This window comes from Leuresthes tenuis, unplaced genomic scaffold (genome assembly GCF_036924035.1).
Source record: "Leuresthes tenuis unplaced genomic scaffold, fLeuTen1.0.hap1 SCAF_21, whole genome shotgun sequence".
Lineage (NCBI taxonomy): Eukaryota > Metazoa > Chordata > Actinopteri > Atheriniformes > Atherinopsidae > Leuresthes > Leuresthes tenuis.
In genome coordinates this window covers 17903644-17924537 of record NW_027325375.1, presented here as the reverse complement: position 1 = coordinate 17924537, position 20894 = coordinate 17903644, and the positions used below count along the sequence as shown (strand labels likewise).

Genomic DNA, 20894 nt, shown 5'->3' with positions numbered 1-20894 from the left:
TCACAATACCATACATCAGAAAAATCAGTGGTGTTGGTGGTGCAAAACAGCAGTCTACAGTTGAAAATTGTAGATATCTAATAGCCGCTGCGATGAGAGTGTTTTCCTGCTCTGAAGGAATTTCACCAACCTTAATAACCACTTAGTAACCGTGTAGCTGTAAAGTCTAATGTTGTGAGTGAAATGAATTAGTATAAATAACATTCTGAGAAAATTAACTGGCTATCAACACCATCCTTTGCAATAACCTGGTGCTCCATATGGCCATGTTTTATGTCTTCTCTACATGACAGTTTGGGTTATTGATATTGATAACTCAGTCATTCTTCGCTATCTGGAGTCATTGTTCCACAGAGAGTTTTATTGAAGTCACCAGATGGTGCCAGTAAAAACAAATGTCTGGAGAACAGAGTGTAAAGAAAACAAGGGGAAACTGGCCAGCGGGACTTCTGTTTTGGCTCTCCTTGTGTTTTGGGGAATAATGTAACATTTGAAACCATATTTGTATTGCAGACACAGCAGGGCATCTAATGCCTCAGCAACAAACGTATTGTGAGGAATATTGATTAATTCACTGCTGAAACATAGTTCCAACTAAAAGATGTTGAATTATTAAAGGTTTATTTTTACGTGGGCACGTACATTGTTGGCTTGTGTGACTGCATCTACATGTATTAACTGCTCTTTCAAAAGGTGACCAAAAAAAAACCACACCTGGCAAAGAAGACGACAAGAAGAGGAAAGAGACCAACAACATGAATGCATCTTTTGAGGGGGGTTTATCAGGACTTCTACAATTCTTCCCAAAAAGAGTATAATGACACGAATGGGGTTCAGTTCCTGGCGAAATGTCTTATGATAACTGCGAGTGGAAATTCCTCCAAGACAGATACACGAAAGCCAAAAGGAAAGTGAAAGGAGGGTGCTTTGATACAGATGGCAATTTGTTCATTCTTTTTATTGTTTTGATGCTGGACTGCCTATGTAGCTTTTCAAAACATTGAACTAAACAGTCAAACATCCCAGATGAAGTCGAATACATTTTCAGATCCATAAACCATGAAACACAAATGTTGGAGGTATCCCAGCATGCCAATGTAGCTACTGCTATTCTTTAGTGATGTAGGCTCCCAATCTGAACAGGTTATGTCATTGTTGCATTATTTGCCTTTATATACATACACTTTACAAACACTGGTCATATTAAAGCTGTGTTATTGAAAGAATGGATCTGTGCAGCTTAAGCTTGAGCACATTACTGCTGGCCCTCCAGCCCCTGAACGAGACCCTCTTTTTTTCTGAAGGGAACATTCCAATCCCTGCACCGAACACAGCCAAGGAGCCATTACCTTCAACCTTGGCAAACCTTAACAAAGTAAGTTTTTTGTCCTAGTCTTCTTCTTCCAAACTCTCCGTTTCTGCACCCCCATCAAGAAGGTCCATTATCAAGAGCTCTTGCTCCACCAAGGCCACATAAAAGGAAGGCGTTGGCTACACTGCTGAAGGAACAAGTAAACAGACTGCAGAGGCTTGCCAGAGAGCAGATCGAGGGCACTGACAACTTTGCATTTGGCTGTGTTGCAGACACTGACTGCAATAAAGCTCCACAAAGAAAAGTGACTTGGTGCAAAGTGTGAGATACACCAAATATTACATAGAACAGAACACATAGATGAATAAAATACAAAAATCTAATTCTTAACATTTGTAAACATGTCCATATGTGCAACCATATGTTTGATTAAGATATGTCTATATGATTACTCACTAGATTACTGTGATTAGGAGATGGAATCGTAACTTTTTTATAACAGTTTTTTTTTTTCATATGTGTGTTGAGTAATTGTTTTGAATGAATTTGGTTTGTTGACCAACCCATAAAATGTTGCACAACATCTCTAAGGTCAGCGATAGTATAAGGAATTTGGTTGAAATGGGTACTAAGCCAAAGAACAGAGATTTTGTTGTAATCTGGATTTTAAATTCACGTCACTGGATTGCATTTTAAAATCACAACAGATAAGCTGGCACAAACACAAGTTTTCTGTTGAGAGTCTGCCTTCGGTAGATGTGTTACGTTCATGGATTTTTAATTATGTTGACAGTGTTAGGAATAAAAATAGTGAATTCATATGTAGACAATATTGCTGGTAAAGGTTCCATCTATCCAGTTCCCTTTTACAGTGAGTGTGCTTGGCTCACAATTCTAGTGTGTTATGTTTCACACTGTGTCTAACACTCAAATCATACCATAGGCTCTAAATGTTACCAAGAAAGGCATTTCAGTCTCTTAACAGTTAAACAAGGGCCTAATAAAAGTTATAGCAACTTAAGCATATCTACATGCTTATTTTGCCAGTGAGCATAAAAATCCCTGATGATCAAAGCACAACACAGAGCAGACCTCCTTCTTAACAAAGTCAGATCTCAGCAATCTCGTGGGTGACAGTGTACCAATTTCTTAGAAGCAAAGGAGATAACAAGCTGTGCTTTCAGGCCCATGATGCAGCCAGATTTCTCCGCAGTATATTGATCCATCATCCTGCCTCACCTCAGTTAAGGCAGCCTTTGTTTACAACGTCAGAACAAACTAGGGAACATTGCAATACAGTTCAACACCTTCAACAATGAAGGTCACTGTCAAATCAGCAAATCAGAGCTCAAGCCTGGAATTATAGAAGGGTAGAATGAAGATATTTCAAAAAGTATGGTTCAGCTTTTCCTATGCTCTTTATGTGGTTTGCATAAAGTAGTTGTAAGGGGAAATGTCCCAAGGTTTGTGGCAGTTACTGGATATTAATGCTGTGTAAATGTGAAATAATCTTACGGCATTTATACGCTTTCATCATGTAAGAAAATCCAATAAAGGACTCAAAGTGCATGGTTAACTTCCCTGTCTCCAACGTAACAGTTTTGCAGGCATATGCCAGCGGATTGCCTTTGTAATAATCTCCAAATGGCAAGGGGAGGGTGTGCGATGGGATAGGACTGTTACGCAGCTTCCTCTAGACATGGCGAAGGGAAGCTTTCTGGTGTGGATTTATACCCTCATACATGTATATGGACATCCCCACTTCTCATATGATTTTTCCATTCTCCTCCTTCCCTTTATTTTGAGCGTAGGCACACTGTGTCTCATCATACATGTAACATTCTAAAAATGTGTTAAATAATATATGTGATGAAAGTGCTGCAGCCACTGGCCACATTAGTACCATTCTGGTCATGTGTGACCAGCATGTCTGTCTGCTTTTGTGCATGCATGCGTTTCTGTCATCAGAGACAGATGTTAGGCATATAGATTAGGTCCGGCTTCATTTGTAATCCCGGTGTTACTGAGAACAGCATGGATTTAGAATCAACCACACAGCTGCCCCGCAAGAACTGCAGAATGGTAATCTCTCGTACTTTTCCCACTTCTCTGCTCATCTCTTGCCTTTCTTACATGATCCATCTTTCAATCCGCTCCTCTTTTATGTAACATCCTTTCATCTTCTTTTCATGACTCCTCTTCCTTGTTGTGTTCAGCCAGATCTGTAGGAGGTCATTGACAAAAATGGGGCAGAGATGAGGTGAAGAAGAAAAAAAAAAAAATGGCAGGGAAATGGGGTACACAAAGGTTTTATGTAGTTTAGCTGACTCTATGGTGTGAATGCCAGATGGTCCACTAAAAAGCCAGCACAGCTAAAGCAACTGGCAGATTCTCATCAGTTTCATCTGATGCATGATAAATAAACACAACAGTCACACTGTTTATTGCTCAGTCTCATTTTCCCCACACTCACCCTTGTATGTGCCTTTGGTTTGACCCCGTGCTTGTCACTAGGACAACCAGCACGCTTGGAATACATTAATTATAAAATAGCGAGACTATGTAAGTTATTGGGTTATGTTGCATAATTCTTTCATTGCAACTTAATGAGCACTAAAGCTGGATGAATATATTGCTCACATTATTTACTCTGACCAAACAGCAGGGCTGTTTTACCTGTGGTTCGCTGTTTACATTTCATGTAGTCGGTTCTCTGTGTGTACCGCACATTCAGCTGGAGGCGAAAGTAGTGTTATGCAAGGTTTTGCCTATGAGGGAAATGTCCCATGAAGCCCTGAGATAAAAAGAGAATCAGCATAATTTTTTGTTTTTAAAAATAAGAAAATAAATGAATAAACAGGAAGATTCAGAGAAAGCTGACACGCTGCTTGCACCTTTTAGCGACCGCTGGCTGTTTTCACTTGAGAAATATTTAGCATATTATGCTAATTGATAAAATTTCCTTTTCTGTTGCCTTGTTGTGACAGGCAGCAGGAATGTAGGAAACATAAATTCAGGTGTTGTGATCACATTAGGTAGCAAAACCGAGCTGATTATTTTTCATCCGTAAAGTTGGTAATAGAGGTTTCAGAGTGTCTCCTGCAGTGACAAGTTTCTTCAGCTTATAACCATTTTACATAGCAATGCATAGCATTTTTCTGGGCTGAGGAAAATAGAGATACATCTCTCTTGAGGTCTGCATCGTACCTGTTTTAGTCTTTTGTGGTGCACGGTCCCTGCTGGGAGAAAGAATAGAGCTGGAACAAGCCGGCCAACATTTAACTATGAGCTCTTTCCATCTCTTGCACTGAAACAGACAGGAATGAACTAAAGAATATATGTGGCATTTAATTCAAAACGAATATCCACTGCTTAAAAAAACTTTAACACTAACTCGGGCAAAAACGATTGCCCTCATGGACATACAACCATAGCTGCGACTCTTGACAAACAGACAGTCCAAATTGCCAGTTAAAATGTTTCTTAAAATGTGTTTCTCTTTGTAACCCAAGACACTTGCATACATGCCACCACATATCTCTGAGTTATCTGAATTTATGTCCATAACATTTTACATGCAAGAGGGTGGGTGAGTGTGTCTTGTGTCAAACAACTCTCCCCCTGCATAAAACTGTATCCACCACACATGAATTCTTTCGAGGGCAGGTATGATATGTTGTGGCATTCAGAGAAAAATATCACACATCGAAACCACAAAAGTTGTAAGAACACACATGCATGCTCTACTCACACAGACACATATACACACACACCTCTTGCCCCTTAATTGGGCAAAATCTGTTGTGCGTGACAGAGAAAAAAAAACACAATAAAGGGAATCTTTGGTTGCCATGGGAAATTCTCTGGCAGACAGTCAACCTGGTGATGTTTGTACGAGAGAGGTCGGATGATAACAAGCATAGTTTGCGTGTAAACTCCACAAGGGGTTGGGATGGGATAAGAGTACTCAAAAACCACAAAGATTCCTTGATGCGTCTCCTTGGTATGAATAGATTGAGCGCAGGGTATGGAGATGAAGCACATTGGCCATTGAATGAGCATCTTTTGAGGATGCATAGAAAGGGATAAAAAAAAAAGGCCTCATTCCTCATCTTTTAACTGGTAAAATATCTAGAATTGATTTCAAAGGTAGTATTAGTGTGGCCAAATCAAAAGTTTGGAACATGATTCTCAGAAAAAAAACAGAATACCCATTCAATATGAAAAGAGTTGTACGTCCAAGGAAGACAATAGTGGGTATGATAGCAGGACTGCAAAAGCTGATAGCACCATGCTACTCAATAAACACAAAGAGTCAAAATATACAACAAAACAACCGGAGTTGTTAGAGGCAAAGAAGAGGAATAATCTGCAATGGCTGAAATTTCAACCAGATCGAACTGCAATTCTCTTGGTTTGGCTTAAACTAAAGAAACGCCTATGAACAAACAACTGACGACAGCTGCAGCAACAGCCTGGCTAAGCACCACAAGAGGAAACACTATGTGGTGATGTTCAGGGTTCTAGTTTTCAGGAGCTCATTGTCTGCAAAAAATCTTAGTAAACCTATTTAAAGATAATTAAGTTAACTTTGTTTATGGTTATTAAAATTTCTCCGATTATATGAAGATGGTTTTACATATTAAAAAAGCCATTGTTGTTAAAGAATTCCTTTAATTTGTATGTAAATACCTGTAAATCAAAACTAATATTCTGCACCTTAAACCCATAGTCGTTACATAATTACATTTGTGAATATGTTTCAATATATAGCTACAATCATGAAAAAAGTGTTAATTTCCAAACATTTTAGACATATGTACTGAGGATCTGGACACAGTCTTAAATTGGTTTCACATAATTATTTCACAGCAGACAGCAATAGACTTATCTTATCACAGATGCATGATTTAATCATAGCAATGAGTCAGTACGGAAACAAACATACTGGAAAAAAGAGCAACACACAATGCGCCGGATACATTTATTCAAGTCAGCAAAGAAATCTCTTCCTGTAGTAAACAAAAAGGCATAATGCAAGGATTATGCTTAAAATCTGCTTAGCAGTTGGCAGTTTTTACCACCAAAGCAATCTAACCTATGATCACAACAGCCTTTTCAAATAATCTCAGATGGTTTTCTAAATACAATGTATTTTTTAACTGATCATAGAGTTTATGTATTTAACATTCCAGAAGACGGTCTCACACCTCCACGTCTTCCCAGGACATTGACAAGCTTAAGCTTTGCTAAATGAATCTGCCAGATTCCAGTGAGAAGGGAAAGAAAAACATATAAGAGGTGTGACAAGACTGACTTGACAGGATTAAACATCTTATGGGAATTATTTATCTGACACAGTCTGCCTTGAGCTATATCTAGCCTGCTGGGGAACACCAGGAACAAACTCACCCTTAGGACAAATACCTTTTCCAATTAAGATGGAATCTGCTTGTATGGTGCACATCAACAAGTCATATGAGTATACAGACACTGTGTAACACTGTGCTACATCAGCGACCTAAAATAACTTAAAATCCTGAATCCTTGAAAGGGAGTTTACAAGATGATTCAACTGGGATAGATGGCAGTCAAGTATTAAAAACTGACAGCAAAGGTGTCCCAGAGCTGATTCACAGCACTGAAGGTCTGAGTTTAATAATTCAGCCTTTGGATGCTGCTGTCTGAGTTGGGTTTGGGTGATCTCACTGTATTCCTTTTGGTCTCCTGCGGGTGTCCCGATTTCGCTTCGCAGTCTGCAGACATGCAGGCCAGGTGAACTGGAAACTGTAAAGTGCCCACAGGTGTGAATGTGTTTGTGCATGTGTTAGTTTGACCTGCCCGGGATGTTTCCCTGTCTGTTACCTCGCGCAGGCTGGGACACGCTTCAGGGACCCAGTAACGGAGTGGACCTGAATAAGAATGAGCAAGGAGGATGAATGGATGGATGAGCATCATACTGAGAGGCATGGATGCATTAGCTGACACTAAGCCCGATAATGACCATGTTACGGCCTTCCATTGGACATGTGGCTATTAGTGTTGGATGTTCGAGTACTTCCAAGGTAAGTAGCTTTCAGTATTAAATTCTCTGCTTTCTTTCAACAACAAATCAATTCAGCAAAATAGTTTGCCCTTGAATTTCATGACATGCTGTCAGATGTAGATGATTTACATTTATACATGACACTCTATCCTTTAGGAAACCAAAAGAGTCTGCTCTGCATATTCCTAGCTATTTGCATCCCTAAGTAAGATGTCAATGTTTTCCTAGACCCCAACGCCAGGAGAGTATTTATCACAGGCATGTTCACCAGCAAATGTACTGTGTATAAGAAATGTGAAATAAATGATGGTTTGTGAGGCTGTTATCTTTACTATAACTCCGAAAGCAGATATTTAGTCAGGCTTATTCCCCATCTACAGCTAACCTTGACTGCCTCTTTGAATATGTTTATCCTGAAAAACTCCCAATCCAAATTTCACCATTGTTTAACATGGACTTCATTTCCATTCGCATTCCCTTTGTCGTGTGTGAACTGAGAGCACAGCAGAATTTACACTGTGTTATCAGTGCGCCAAGCATGTGCACATCCTGGATGAGTGATTCTGTATTTCACGGTTGCATTTCCACACTATTCTCTGAGTCTTTCAGCACATAATGTCTTGGAATTCATTTCTTGTGTTAACACCAGGTATACAGTGGGCTTACTTCTATCTAAAAGTACAGCTTCAGGGATATATACAAAATACATCATGTACATTCAGAGTAAAAGTATTAGAAGTTGTGTTGATAAATGATTGTCTATATTTTCACACACCGCCATTCATTACTACACAGCTGGTATTAAGCGCTAAGACAAGAAGCCAAAACTATTGTTTCGTAAAATTAATATGTAGCATACCCATAAGTGCTGCATTTAATCAGTTCCACAAGCCAGATATCCATGATGTGTGTGTTCATGAGGAGGCTCACACAGACAAACTGTTATTGAATAAATATTCATAGAACAAGTGGATGATTAAGTAAAGATCCCCTGGTATCATCTTCTGGCAATCTTAAAAAAAATCTTTCAGGCTGTGTCAAGGATGTGGGAGTATAGCTCTTTTGAAAATAACCCTGAGTATGTGTCAGTGAAAATAATAAGTGCATTAGTAAAACATGGCTGGATTCACAAAAGAGATTGTGTGTGTTTGAATAATGGAATAATGTATGTAATACACAACAACATACACAAATTACATGAAAAAAATTACCTCCTTCCATTTTCTCAAATGCATCAGAACATGATAATAAATAATCAGGTTGTTACCAGGGCTTAGAATTAAGTCAATATCACCTCAGATACAAAAACCACGTGACACATTGCATGGTGCTTCCCCAAAAAAAGAAAAAAAAGAAAGTAAAACAAGTCAAAATGCAGAAGTGGTGTGCAAAAGTATACCCTTAGTACTTCAAAGTAGTTAGGAGGTTAAGTAGCTGTCGATGATTCTACTCCAATGCACTTCATTAACTGATCATCCGCAAGTGTGAGCATGTATATAAAAGCAAAAAGTTTAAACTGTTTGCAGGCCTGAAGCATTCAGGTCTGTATTAATGCAGTGCCAAGATGGAAATACATCAGCAATGATCTCAGAGTAGCCATTATGCTACAATTTGCATAAAAAACTTGGAAAAACCCCAAGAGCTACATCTCAGACATAACCGGCCTCACTTTGCATTCTAAATATAAAAGCTCATGACGTACACTTGTTTGGAAGGGTTGCCAGGAGAAAGCCTCTCCTCTCTATGAAGAACATGGCAGCCCAGGCTGTATCTACACAAACCACAAGACATCTAGAACAAAGTTCATTGGAGAGATGAGACCAAAGAGGAGATGTCTGGTTATGTTGCACAGCACCATGTCTGGAGAAAAGCAAACATATATCAGCACAAACATCTCATACCAACTGTCAAACACAGTGGCGAAAGGGTGATGATTTGGGCTTGTTTTGCAGCCATGGGACTTGGACACCGTGCAGGAATTAAGTCGACCATTAACTCCTCTGAATTTCTAAGTATTTTAAAGTCAAATATGAGGCCAATTGTCAAACAGCTAGAGCTTGGCTTGGATCTTGCAATAGCACAAATATCTCAAGCACAGCTGCAGATCCACAAGAAAATGTCTGAAAAAGAAAAGACTCAAGGTGTTGCAATGGTCCAGTCAAAGTCCAGACCTCAACCTGGTTGAAATGCTGTGGAGGGGACCTTAAGAGAGTTGCAGATAAACAAATGCCTGCAAACACTAATGAACTGTCATAATGTTGTAAATACAAGCGGCCTCAAATTCCTTCACAAATACTACAGACTGACAATGTCATATAGAAAACGATTATTTCAAATTATTGCTGCAAATAGTGGTTCCACAAGCTTTTGAATAATGGGTTGGAGTTTTCACACATTGCTTCTGCATTTTGGCTTAGGTTTTGTTAAATAAATGATCTGACTGTGTAATATGTGGTTGTATTTACCCAATATTACTGCCTAGTAAAGACCAGATCATGTTCAATTATGTCCTGATGTGCAAAGACTTCGAATTGAAAGGCTGTGTACTTTCTTTTTCACATCATTGTATATTCATATTATCCAAAAGGGAGACAGACAGGCTTAAAACACTTTGCCTAAATAATAAATGTTAAAAACATTGACTCACAACCAATCGCAGCTCTATCAAATGCAGCACAGGTGAAGGTGTCTAGAGAACACATACATTTCCCTTTATTCCTCCAGCTTATAAGTGACCCAGGAGACTGGTGGTGGATGAGTGCTTGTTTACATCAGGATAATAATGTTGAATGACTAGGATATACAAGGTAATTTTCTTGTTCATTTATTTTTTAGGTGGTAATACTAAAATATAACCAACATAGAGAATCATTGTCTTTCTGCATTATATAAAGGAATATTCATTTATCATTTTTTAAATAGTTTTCTGTGCTCATTTAAGCCCATCCCAGGCTGCTGTGGGTTCAGATCCGGTAGAGGCTCTGTTTATCCGTGTGGCTCTCCTGGCTCTGAGTGACACCAGATTTAGTAGTCTTTCTAGCTCGTCCCCAGAACCTGCAAGACTACTAGAGCCGAGTCCTCCGTGATCCTCATGTGATTCCCTCCACTCCTCTGCCTGTAAGTCCCAGGCCCTCAGAGGAGGCATCAGCTGAGCCGGGTGCAGGTTGAGGCCTGGGGGGTTTGACGGATATCCTTCGTAGGCACGCCGAGTTGGAGGAAGAGTGTCATAAAGACACTCTATGTCCTCACCTTGTTCCAGATCACGGCTGGGTTCTCTGTATTCCTCATAAACAGGAGAGGAGCTATCTTCACTGCTGTCATGGTCTCTATGGTCCTGGTGTGCCCCCACATCCCTGCTCCTCATGCCTGTGTTCTTTCCTTCCCCTTCATGTCTTCTCTTCTCCTCTCTGTACAGAGAGTGTTTTCTCTCCCACTCACCAGAATTATTTCTCTCCCACTGGTAGGTCCTCCTCCTGTTCTCCTGCCCCCATTCATGGTCTCTGTCGCCACTGTAGCCCATCATTCTGTAGTCCAGCTGGAGAGAGCGGGTGCTACCTCCACGTCTAATGTTCTGCTGGACATCACTGAGGTCGTAATGGGATCCTACCTCTGGTGGATGCAAACGTGATGGCGACAGCCAGCTCGAAGTGTGACAGGAAGTCTCCCACCTGTATGCTGAAAAGTAAAGATAGAATAAAAATCCTGTAAACACTTTGAAAGAGCTTTGTTATCAAAAAGTATTATTCTTTTGCAAGTAACATGCTACATGACGAGCTCAAGGTTCTGCTCCATAGAAACTTACAGAGCATAATAACTGGAATCAGGGCATTCGTACTGGAATGTTTGTGTGTGTGTGTGTGTGTGTGTGTGTGTGTGTGTGTGTGTGTTGGGTAACACACTGCCTCACTTCATTGGACAGTGTGAGGAATGAGATTATGTACCTAATAGGATAATGTGGTGAAAGGTTCCTCATCAATAAATCAACACGACTCCTAAAACATTGTTGCAATCTTATCTACGGTAGGTAGGGTAATGTGACTGCTGTGGATCTAGTGTTGAACAAGAGTGAGCGGAGGACTGATCTGATTATTTTCACACTCACTCACATCACTGCAGACACCATCCCCTGTGAGGACAAAGCATTTTTCTTAAGGAGTAAAACCACAAACACAAGGGGATCTACAGTTTACTGCCTCCCACTAAACAAGTATTCTATTACGTTAATAAATATTGTATCTTTAAAATCTATTTTTACAAGAAAAGTATTGCTTGATAGCTCTGTGTGTGCTGTTTGTTTGCAATTCTGTGTGCCTGATGTAGCAGGGGATTTAGGAATGGCTTTATTTCTTACTGTGTCACAATGGGCCTTCTTATCCTGTGTATTTCTATTGTGTTATTGCTCCATTTCTTAGCATTTATTATCATGCAAATAAAAACCACTCAAGAAAACTTTTACAATTTAGCTCATGCTTATAAAGGACTAACATAGAACTCCCTACTAATCCTAAACATCCTACAAACTACAGCATGCAGGTTGCATAATTCATGGTTAGGTTAATGAGCTGTGAGTGAAAAAAATATCATATTGATGAAGTGTGAGGAGCCAGAGGGGTCAGTGTCTCTGTGGGATGAAGAGTTCACTTCATTAGAGTGCGGGAGAGTGCCAGCTCCTGGGGTGCAATGCAGGGCATTTTTTAGACTGTAAACACACCACAGCAAAAAATTTGGGAGTTGTCACCGGCATACCATGCTGCTGAAATATCTGCCTTTCTGGTTGAAATAATTTCAAATAAAGGTAAAGAGAGGGGGGGGGGGGGTGTTCTTACAATCCACAATGTACTCTTTGATGAACTCCACACAAATCTCATCCTTGCTCTGCAGGTGGTGACTTGCTGTCAGTGAAGTGGAAAACAAAACAAACATCTTATGGGACAGGAAGACTTTGATGATGAATTTCCCGAAGCATCGACTGAATGTAGAAAAGCAATTATGACGGCGGAAAAAACACAATTGATGATGGGAGAGGGAGTCTGGCAGAGAGCCATTTACCACATCATTGATACATGTGAACAGATAGAAACACAATATGCGGGTACAGCCGTGTGAAAAGAAGAAAACTGATTTTCTTTTAACTCTAAGGTTTTTAAGTATCTGGACATTGTTTAAAAAAAATCAACAGGTAAATACAACATGCGTTGAATAATAAAATATGGCGTATTACAATGTGTCTTTATTTAATAAAAAACTAAGGATGCTATGTGGTACCTTGGTGCCAGTTAATATTGACTGTAGGACTGCAGCGCAATCAATGGACAGAGACATACTGATCTTATAAGATAGGTGTGAAACCGGTTCATCACTGTCAGCCAAACCATGCATTTAGTTAGGGAGGAAAATCAGCGGTCAGACTGTAGCTGATGCCCTACTTAGTGTGAAAGAAAAAGTGTTCGAGGCTGCTCTTTCTGCTAGGTTTTGTCACGTGTTGTTCATTTAAAATTGATGTACCAAATTTCAAGACCTAGTAAGAAACAGATTTTTAATGTTTTTTTCTTTTTATCATTATGAAAACATGAAAACTCTATTTCACATGACTCCTCATGTACACAAGCACACTGTAACTACACAAACTGGAAACTGGACTCTCTTGCAGTCACAATTAATGATATATAAAATGCATACAGGTTCCATTTTTCGAATAGCAGACATTTGGTCTGTTCAACGTATGATATCGCAATTCTTGTCCTGTCATTTGTCTTTAGAATGAACATTAGCTAGTTCAGTAAACAAAACTATGAAGTGCTGGAAACAGTTTCAGCCATGATCTTTATTCTAAATAAAGATCTTATTCCTGGCGAAACTGATGTAATCGACTGACTTTCAATTTAAGACAGCCTTCTTTTAACCTTACATTGCTAATCTTAGCCAGTCTTGTTTCTTTCAGTTGCTATCTGTACCGTATACAGTCTAAATGATCATTTCTCATTAAGACTGCTGCATTACAGAGTTCCCTCTTGTCTGTCTTCAATTGATCTAAAATGCCTCGGCTGACAAAAAAAAAACTGTCTGCCCGAAATCTCCCAAATTCTTTCCTCCTGCAAATATAGCAGAATCATTAAGGCCGTATTGTAATAGTCAGTCTCTATGATCCTCTCATCAAAAAGTTGTTTGTCCCTTGCTCCATTTTCAAACTGCAGCTCCAAAAAAATTATTGCTATTTTTGAACCTTTTTTCCCCATTCAGTTTTTTTCATTGTGCTTTGGTCAAAAGCTTGAGGTTTTGTGAAGGAATCGTGCACATATATTTAATTATGTGTGATCGTAGGTATGGTTTTGGATGTGTAGATTAATCCTACGTGTTCTTGAGTGTTTTAAAAAGGGCAATATAGTTCAGTTTATTATTGTTTCTGTGCTTCAGCAGGCTGGCAGTTTCAGAGGCATAAACACAGCCTTGCCCTGGGTGGGTGAATGAGTGCTTCATAGAGCCAGTAAATTTCAGGCAACTGAGAACAAACAGAATTGATAACTATGTGCCAGTTAATATCGATTGTAGGACTGCAGCACAATCAATGGGCAGGATCATATCATCTTATAAGAAAACCGGTTCATGTATGTCAGTCAAACTATGGATTTTGTTGGACAAATTTGTTTGAAAATCAGCGGTCAGACTCTAGCTGATGCCCTATTTAGTGTGAAAGAGAAAGTGTTTGAAGCTGCCTTTCCCTCTGTTGTTCTGTGCAGATGTGAGCCTTGGCTCAAAGTGCCCTTAAAATCCTCTGAGACCATCTACAAGGCTGGGGTGAAAGCTTTGCTTTGCTTGCAGTGATAATTAATTATGAACCAGAATATGCTCTAGAATATTCTTGACCTCGTGTTTTGATTTTACTGGGAACAAAACAAACTGTTTTCCACTGCAAATATGTTGCAAGTACGTTTTTAAACACAGTTTGGATAGCAAAAAGGGGAAAAGAATAGTAATAAAAATAAATGGCATGAAGAGAACTATTAATATGCACTGTGTACAAGAAATATAGTGCAGTTTTAAAACTAATACAAAGTGTTGGGTTTACGATCACAACTCGGGAAATAAAGTGGTAGAGATATTTTTTTTAAATCATGTTTTTCAGCTGCTTTGCGTCTCACTCACCACGGCTGCTCCACCGCTGTTCTTTGTCCATGTTTGACACTTCAAAGGAAGAGAGAAAGCAAAAGTCAGGGAAAGACTGAGACAAACAACACAGAAACCAAAGGGGAAAAATTTAAACAGAAAGAGAGTCAGTGTCAAAAACTGACAAGAATATTCTAAATCGAAGCAGGATGTTTTATTCTTAATAAGAATAGGGTGTGAACAGCAGAGGCTGGGCTGCGTTCAGAACACTCCGCCACTGAACAGTTTGGCATCAGAAGAAAGGCAGAAAAAGGGAAGAGGAGTTGACAGAAGACGTTTTTTCATACCTTCACTTTCAATATCATCAACAGCATCGTTGACGAGACGTATAACTGTCACTATGGAGGCTAGGTAGAACACACAAAAAGACAGAAACAATGATTAGATTCCATGTGTTACCTGCGACTGTAGTAATATAAAGAACATGTTCATGAATGTGGATACACGTGTTGAGAACAAAGTGGAGACATGCTAGTCCCGCAAACACATTTTTACACGTGAGATGCGTGTGTGTGTGTGTGTGTGTGTGTGTGTGTGTGTGTGTGTGTGTGCTTGCCCTACAAGGGACAGGGAAAGGCATTGGGGCTTATTTCTATGCAGCTACACTAATTAGATAGGAAAGGAAGCATCGACATGGAGTGCCAGTCTGAAGAAGAAAACAGCACACACATGCACACACACACGATCATGACAACGCTTGACTTCTATTCTCTTAAGCTTGGCCAAAAAAAAAAAAGAAGATGATATTGAGTTGTCTGGGAAAAAGGCACACTAGAAAGTTCCAGAAAAGTCTTTTTCCCTGTGTCTGAGGCCGTGTGCCATTGATGTATGGAGTCACATATGTGAATGATGAGGCTCTTCTCAGTCCTGTAATGACTGAAATAACTATTTTATTGTTCTATAATAGATGGAGATATATAGGTGGATATATTCCGAAAATCTCCAGAGACCTTAGCCCTTCTGACCTTTCAATGGAAATACAAGTGTTGTATTTCCTTCCAGCTGAAAGGTCTCTTTCGGCTAACATGGCAGAGGAAGCGTTACCTCACTCCTTCGAAAATTACTTTATATACTGACAGTGGCTAAATATTGAGGAGTGCAAAGTGTTATGACTTGTTTCAGAGATAAAGTCCTACCGTTGTCATCGAAGGACTCCGAGGTGTAAGAACTGAGGGAGTGCTCCTCAGAGGTGGAGTCTGATAGATGTACCACTTCATCCGCCAGCTCTGACACGTCTAGTGTACAACCACAAATGAGACATATTTATCTCAACATGTTCAACTCAAATGAAGTAAGACTAGCAATTGTCAAATCTTAAAATGATAGACTACCTTAAAGCCACACGGGGGTTAACAAAATGGGACAAAAAACAATGCAAACAGTTAGGAGTCACCACAGAACCTATCAGACATGTCTTTCAGATTTAAACTACTGACACAAACAAAGTTTTAGTGCTACAACCTGCAACTGAAAAAAAACTAAACAGATATCCAGTTAAAATGTTTCGGGGACAAATCAGTGAAAACGTGAAGTTTGTAGATCTTAAAAGCGGGACTTTGACAACAGATCTTATATGCAGAGTTGAAACTTGAATTTGATCTCAGGCTCACTTAGAACCCAATGAAGTTTTCATTTATAGCTCACTGTTCTCCCAGAGGCTGATTACTTCAGAGAAATAAAGAGCAATGCAGTGGGAGAAAAAAGAGCTGCGCTGACGTTAGGAAGAGAAAATTACTATTTCACAAAAGCTGATGTTCGGGTATCCACACTCCACTTTTCCATCTAGCCGACTGTATATTGTAAGAAGAGAGGCTAAATTAAAATACAATTTCTTGTTCACACCTGCAGACAATTTACGTAGCAGTAAAATGTGGAAATTTGATCCTTTGTCAATCGCTGTCTTACTGCTTTGGAGTTTCAAGAAATCCCAAAACAAGCTCTGAAGGTCCAGCTGTGGATTGTCATGTAATGCTATCTTCCATAGATGGGTGCATCATAGTGGGTGAAGCCCACATTTATGTAGCCATGCCGTTACTTCATGTTAAAAATCTGACATTTTGATGGTCAAAAGAGTGAACTTAAATTAACTTAAATAAACTTAAATTTGGACGATTCTGACAGCTTTCTTCTGGTCCCTTTAACCCGCGAGTTACTAAAGACGCCATTTAAAAAGAAAAATGGATGCTCACAATCGGTTTGATCCGTGACATGGTTTTTCTCTATTGTTATTTGGAGGGTTGTATCCTTTCAAATCACCCAGTTGCCTCTGACTGATTGTATGTCAAACAAGTGTCAGATGGGCATAGCAGGTATTTGGTTTATTTGGTTATCAGAATGATGTGGCGTGTTGCTGTATGTTGAATCAAGAAAGAGACAGATACACTGCTCTCCCAGGTGCTCAAGTCTAGCAGCCACACAATGCCTGGTTTAGCATTTTTGGTCAAATTGTGAGATAAGAGATAAAAGAGATAAAAAAAAAAGACTGACAGAGTGGAAATAAAGGCTTATAAAAACAAATTAATCTGCAAAATAAAACTGCATGGAATTATTATTTCAGAAAAACAGATAATAGAATTATAGAATTATAAATAGAATTATTTTGAAAAACAGAATAAAAGGGTAAGTGGAAAAGATTGTTTTATTTCAGCCATTTAGAGAATCCATATGCATTTACAAGCTAACAGCTTTGTTTAGTAGGTATATTAGAATAGTTTTGCCTGCTTCAATGTCCCAAAAGTGGAAAAGATTGTTTTATTTCTGTTACTTAAAGAATCTATATTCATTTACAAGCTAACAGCTTTGTTTAGTAGGTATATTAGAATAGTTTTGCCTGCTTTAATGTCCCAAATGTGGAAAAGATTGTTTTATTTCTGTTTCTTAAATAATTCATATTAATTTACAAGCCAACAGCTTTGTTTAGTAGGTCTATTAGAATCGTTTTACATGCTTTAATGTCCCAAAAGCGCATTCTTTTTTCATAGTGTATAGTGCTATAGCACCCATTTTCACCTTCTGTCTTAAACATTTCAAATCTAATTTGCTTCAGGTGTGCCAAACTATCCACAGGTAATTATAATTTGAATGTTTAAAATGTGTTATTAATTTGATATTCATTCAAGAAAGGCAAGAAAATCCTTGTTTCTAAACAAGGCATACAAAGTGGTAAAATAATAGTGGTAAAATACAGTTGGCACTATTCTGTCATTTTCAGAAATACTGTTTAGACAGAAAAAAATTAATGTCTGCAACCATGCAGATGTTGCAGGTGTTGCATCTCATTTCTGAATGGAAGACGCTGTCTTAACTCAAAACATTATTCTCTTCTCTACTTCAGTTGTAAGGTTTTACATAAAACGGATAGTTTAAAAAAAATACAACTTCAGATGAACAATAGCACTTGACATATTACACCATGTCATTACTTGTCAAGCAAAAACTTAGCAAAATTCAGATGCAGTGTATGCAAAACCAAGTGCTGCTAATCAAATGCAATTAATTAATTGATGGCCAGTAGTGTGACCACCTCTATAAAAGCAGAAGTTTTGGCAGTTTGTTGGTCTGCAGCATTTTGTTGCACATAATGTCATGTCAAGATGGAAAGACATCAGCACCGTGATCTTGGAGAAACAATTGTTGCCGTGCATCAACTATTAGGAGTCCATCATTCTACAGTGAGAAAATCATTCAAGTGAAAAACATTCAAGACGGTTGTCAATTGTGGACACAGCAGTGGACGTCCCAGCAAGTTCTTCAAAAGGTCAGACCGTGTAAAGCTCAGAAAAACTACAAAAAACTCAAGAGCTACATTTCAGACTCTTCAGGCCTCAATTCCTATGTTAAATGTTAAAGTCAATGACAATACAATTAGAAAAAGACTTAATAAGTATGGATTATTTGCTGCAGAAGACCCCTGGAACACTGTCCTTTGGACAGGTTAAACCAAAGTGGAACTGTTTTGTCTGGAGGGATGATGATTTGGGCTTATTGATCTGTTCCTCTACTACACCAAAGTATTTTAGAGACAAATATAAAGCCACCTGTAAGAGGTCTATGATAGAACTGATGAGAGGAAGAATCAAGTAATTGCTTCTGCTTTGGCAAAGTTCAAACCTCAACTCATTTATATATCGTGGTGGAACATTAAGAGAGTATAAATCAACGCTTGCCAATCTCGATCAATTGAAGCAACGTTGAAAAGAAGAGTGGATAAACATTTCCCGGCATTAAAATGTGAGAGACTGATGTCATACAGAAAACTATCACTTTAGTTATTGTTGCTAAAGTTTGTTATATATGCCATTAAATAATGGTGTGTATCAGGCTTCTTTTTTAATCAACAATGACACGCTGTAATATATCATGTGTTGCTGTTCATATGAGGTTAAATGTACCTCATTTCAATGTTTCAATGATATGTAAAACCTTAGAATTGAAAAAGGGTGTTCTTTCTTTTACCTGTTTACACACGGTTACATAATATACATAAATGGATACATATGTATACACGCATACATCATCAAAATCATAATCCACATCAGTTTCAATGTGGAGCAGATCAAATGTGGACAGTGTGGACATCAAATTTAGCTTTCCAAACCCAAACTACGTGGTCATGGTTCGGTGTTTATAGGGCCAGTCCAAAGCTACTTTGGAAATAGGCAGCACCATCAGTCAAACTAAATAAGATGTGCAGCCACTTTTCTGGTATAGGATACAAGTGAGGGGACACTCCAAATAATCAAGTTAAAAACAACAAAACAAAACAAAAAACTCCCTCTCTTTTCTAAGTGTATATTTTCTAAGTGTATATTTTTTCCTGCCTATTAGTGTGCTAATTTATAACCTTTTTATGTGCCAATGTATTCACTCAAGCCTGAAGTTTCAGACCCAGTGTCTGTCAGATCACATCATCTTCAAGACTCCAAACTCTCTAAATCCCATTCAGTGTTTGCAATACCTAAATAAGTAAATAACATATACATTTAAAATCATCCATCCCGTAATTCTAACATCAATCTCAACAATCTAAAGGCTCTCATTACATTATGGGAAAATATGTAATTATGCTAAATTAAGTATTAAGGTTATCAATCGGTTAGCAAGAGTTGGCTTGTTTGTCTCCTTTCACTTTTTCCATCATTTTTCAAATATTTCCATTCGTACGAGTTAATAACATGTAAAGTGAAAACACTTATCATTAATACTAAGCCAAACATGGGTCCAATCCTAAGCTTCAACAGTTTTAACTCCAACTCCTTTTCAGCAACTAATACATCTTTGCAAATTGCTTTCAGTAATCCATCCTGTAATTGCCACAGTAATAGTTGTGGCATTTAAGCTAAGAGGGTTCATTTCATGAGACATCCTGTATTTGGATGCACAAATACCAAAACATTTTATAATAATACAATATGTAATTATATCATTTATCTAGATTTATTAAGATAGAGCAGGTAGTGGCAAAAAGTAACCAATATAGGATGCTACCATTATAGTTTGTATTTTGTATCTTGACTTGTGCCTTCGTATTACTATATTCATTATTCAACTGTTTTCAGTGGATTAATGTTAACTGTCAATTATGACTGGAGTCATCTCTGCACTAATATGGATATTCGTGGGCGATAAGCACATCTTATTTAATGGACTGCAGTGTGATTGAACTCGAGGACTACATGCTTTTTTTTCTCCTTACATTCAGCAGGGGACCAAACTAATAAAATGACCAATTTCCTGTTCCCACAGGAGGAAAATCAATAATTAACTAGCAGGAAGTTCCCTCTGGAAGCTGTTTTATTCAAACAACAGGTCGAGCAAATAAAATCGAAATATCTGACGTCTGCCTTGGTAATGAAATGCATCATGATTATTTAACTAACAGAGAAAGAACCAAACTGCAGTCTTGCTGTTGACAGTGTCGGCGGCTAAACTGAAACACATTTCTTTTTCCGATAATGTCTCAGAGCTTTCCTTGACTTTGTGGCCCTCTGTTCTCAAAATAATTTTTTTTCTTTCTATTTTTTTCAAATAGGTAGAAAACTTTGCGCTCTTGTGCAAAAATGTCTCAAATATTTTCATTTTGACTTCACTTTTAAGGCAAAAAGTAGGACAAGAACATCAGACATTAGATCTGCTTGACTACACTGACCATCCAAACTAAATTGCAACAAGATGCAAGACAGTTTTCTAGCTCTAGGATGATATAACTGCTAATTTGAGCAGTCTAACTGAAAGTTTTATGATCATCTATCGCTCCCAGGAAGTAAATACAAAGCTAAAATTAAAATGATAGCAAAATAAAAATATGACTTTTTAAGCCTCCTATGGGCTAATTTCTTTGATGTGTGTGATCAAAAGGCATATGTCGTTATG

The 20894-nt window shown here is 38.4% G+C and overlaps 2 protein-coding genes across 2 annotated transcripts in view; both read right to left on the bottom strand.

The window, feature by feature from the left end:
• Nucleotides 1-10243: 10243 nt before the first annotated feature.
• LOC140280376 (uncharacterized) lies at nt 10244-14533 on the bottom strand. Its single transcript, XM_072375675.1, has 2 exons — nt 14502-14533; nt 10244-11033 (listed from the first exon to the last, which is right to left on the bottom strand). Exons 1-2 carry the CDS (start codon nt 14530-14532, stop codon nt 10291-10293), a joined length of 774 nt encoding a protein of 257 aa, XP_072231776.1. The 5' UTR covers nt 14533; the 3' UTR covers nt 10244-10290.
• Nucleotides 14534-14566: 33 nt separating this feature from the next.
• The window catches only part of LOC140279283 (protocadherin Fat 3), a 70453-nt gene continuing 64125 nt past the window's right edge, over nt 14567-20894 (bottom strand). Inside the window, exons 50-52 of the mRNA XM_072374406.1 lie at nt 15659-15757; nt 14810-14869; nt 14567-14577 (exon numbers count right to left, since the gene is read on the bottom strand). Of these exons, the coding sequence (XP_072230507.1) occupies nt 14567-14577; nt 14810-14869; nt 15659-15757 (170 nt within the window). The remainder of the gene's footprint in view (nt 14578-14809; nt 14870-15658; nt 15758-20894) is intronic.

Coding starts and splice junctions, on each gene's coding strand:
- LOC140280376 (XM_072375675.1), bottom strand. CDS start 14,532: ATGGACAAAGAACAGCGGTGGAGCAGCCGTG. Junction 11,034..14,501: donor ACAGCGGTGGAGCAGCCGTG/GTGAGTGAGACG, acceptor TTTACTTTTCAG/CATACAGGTGGGAGACTTCC.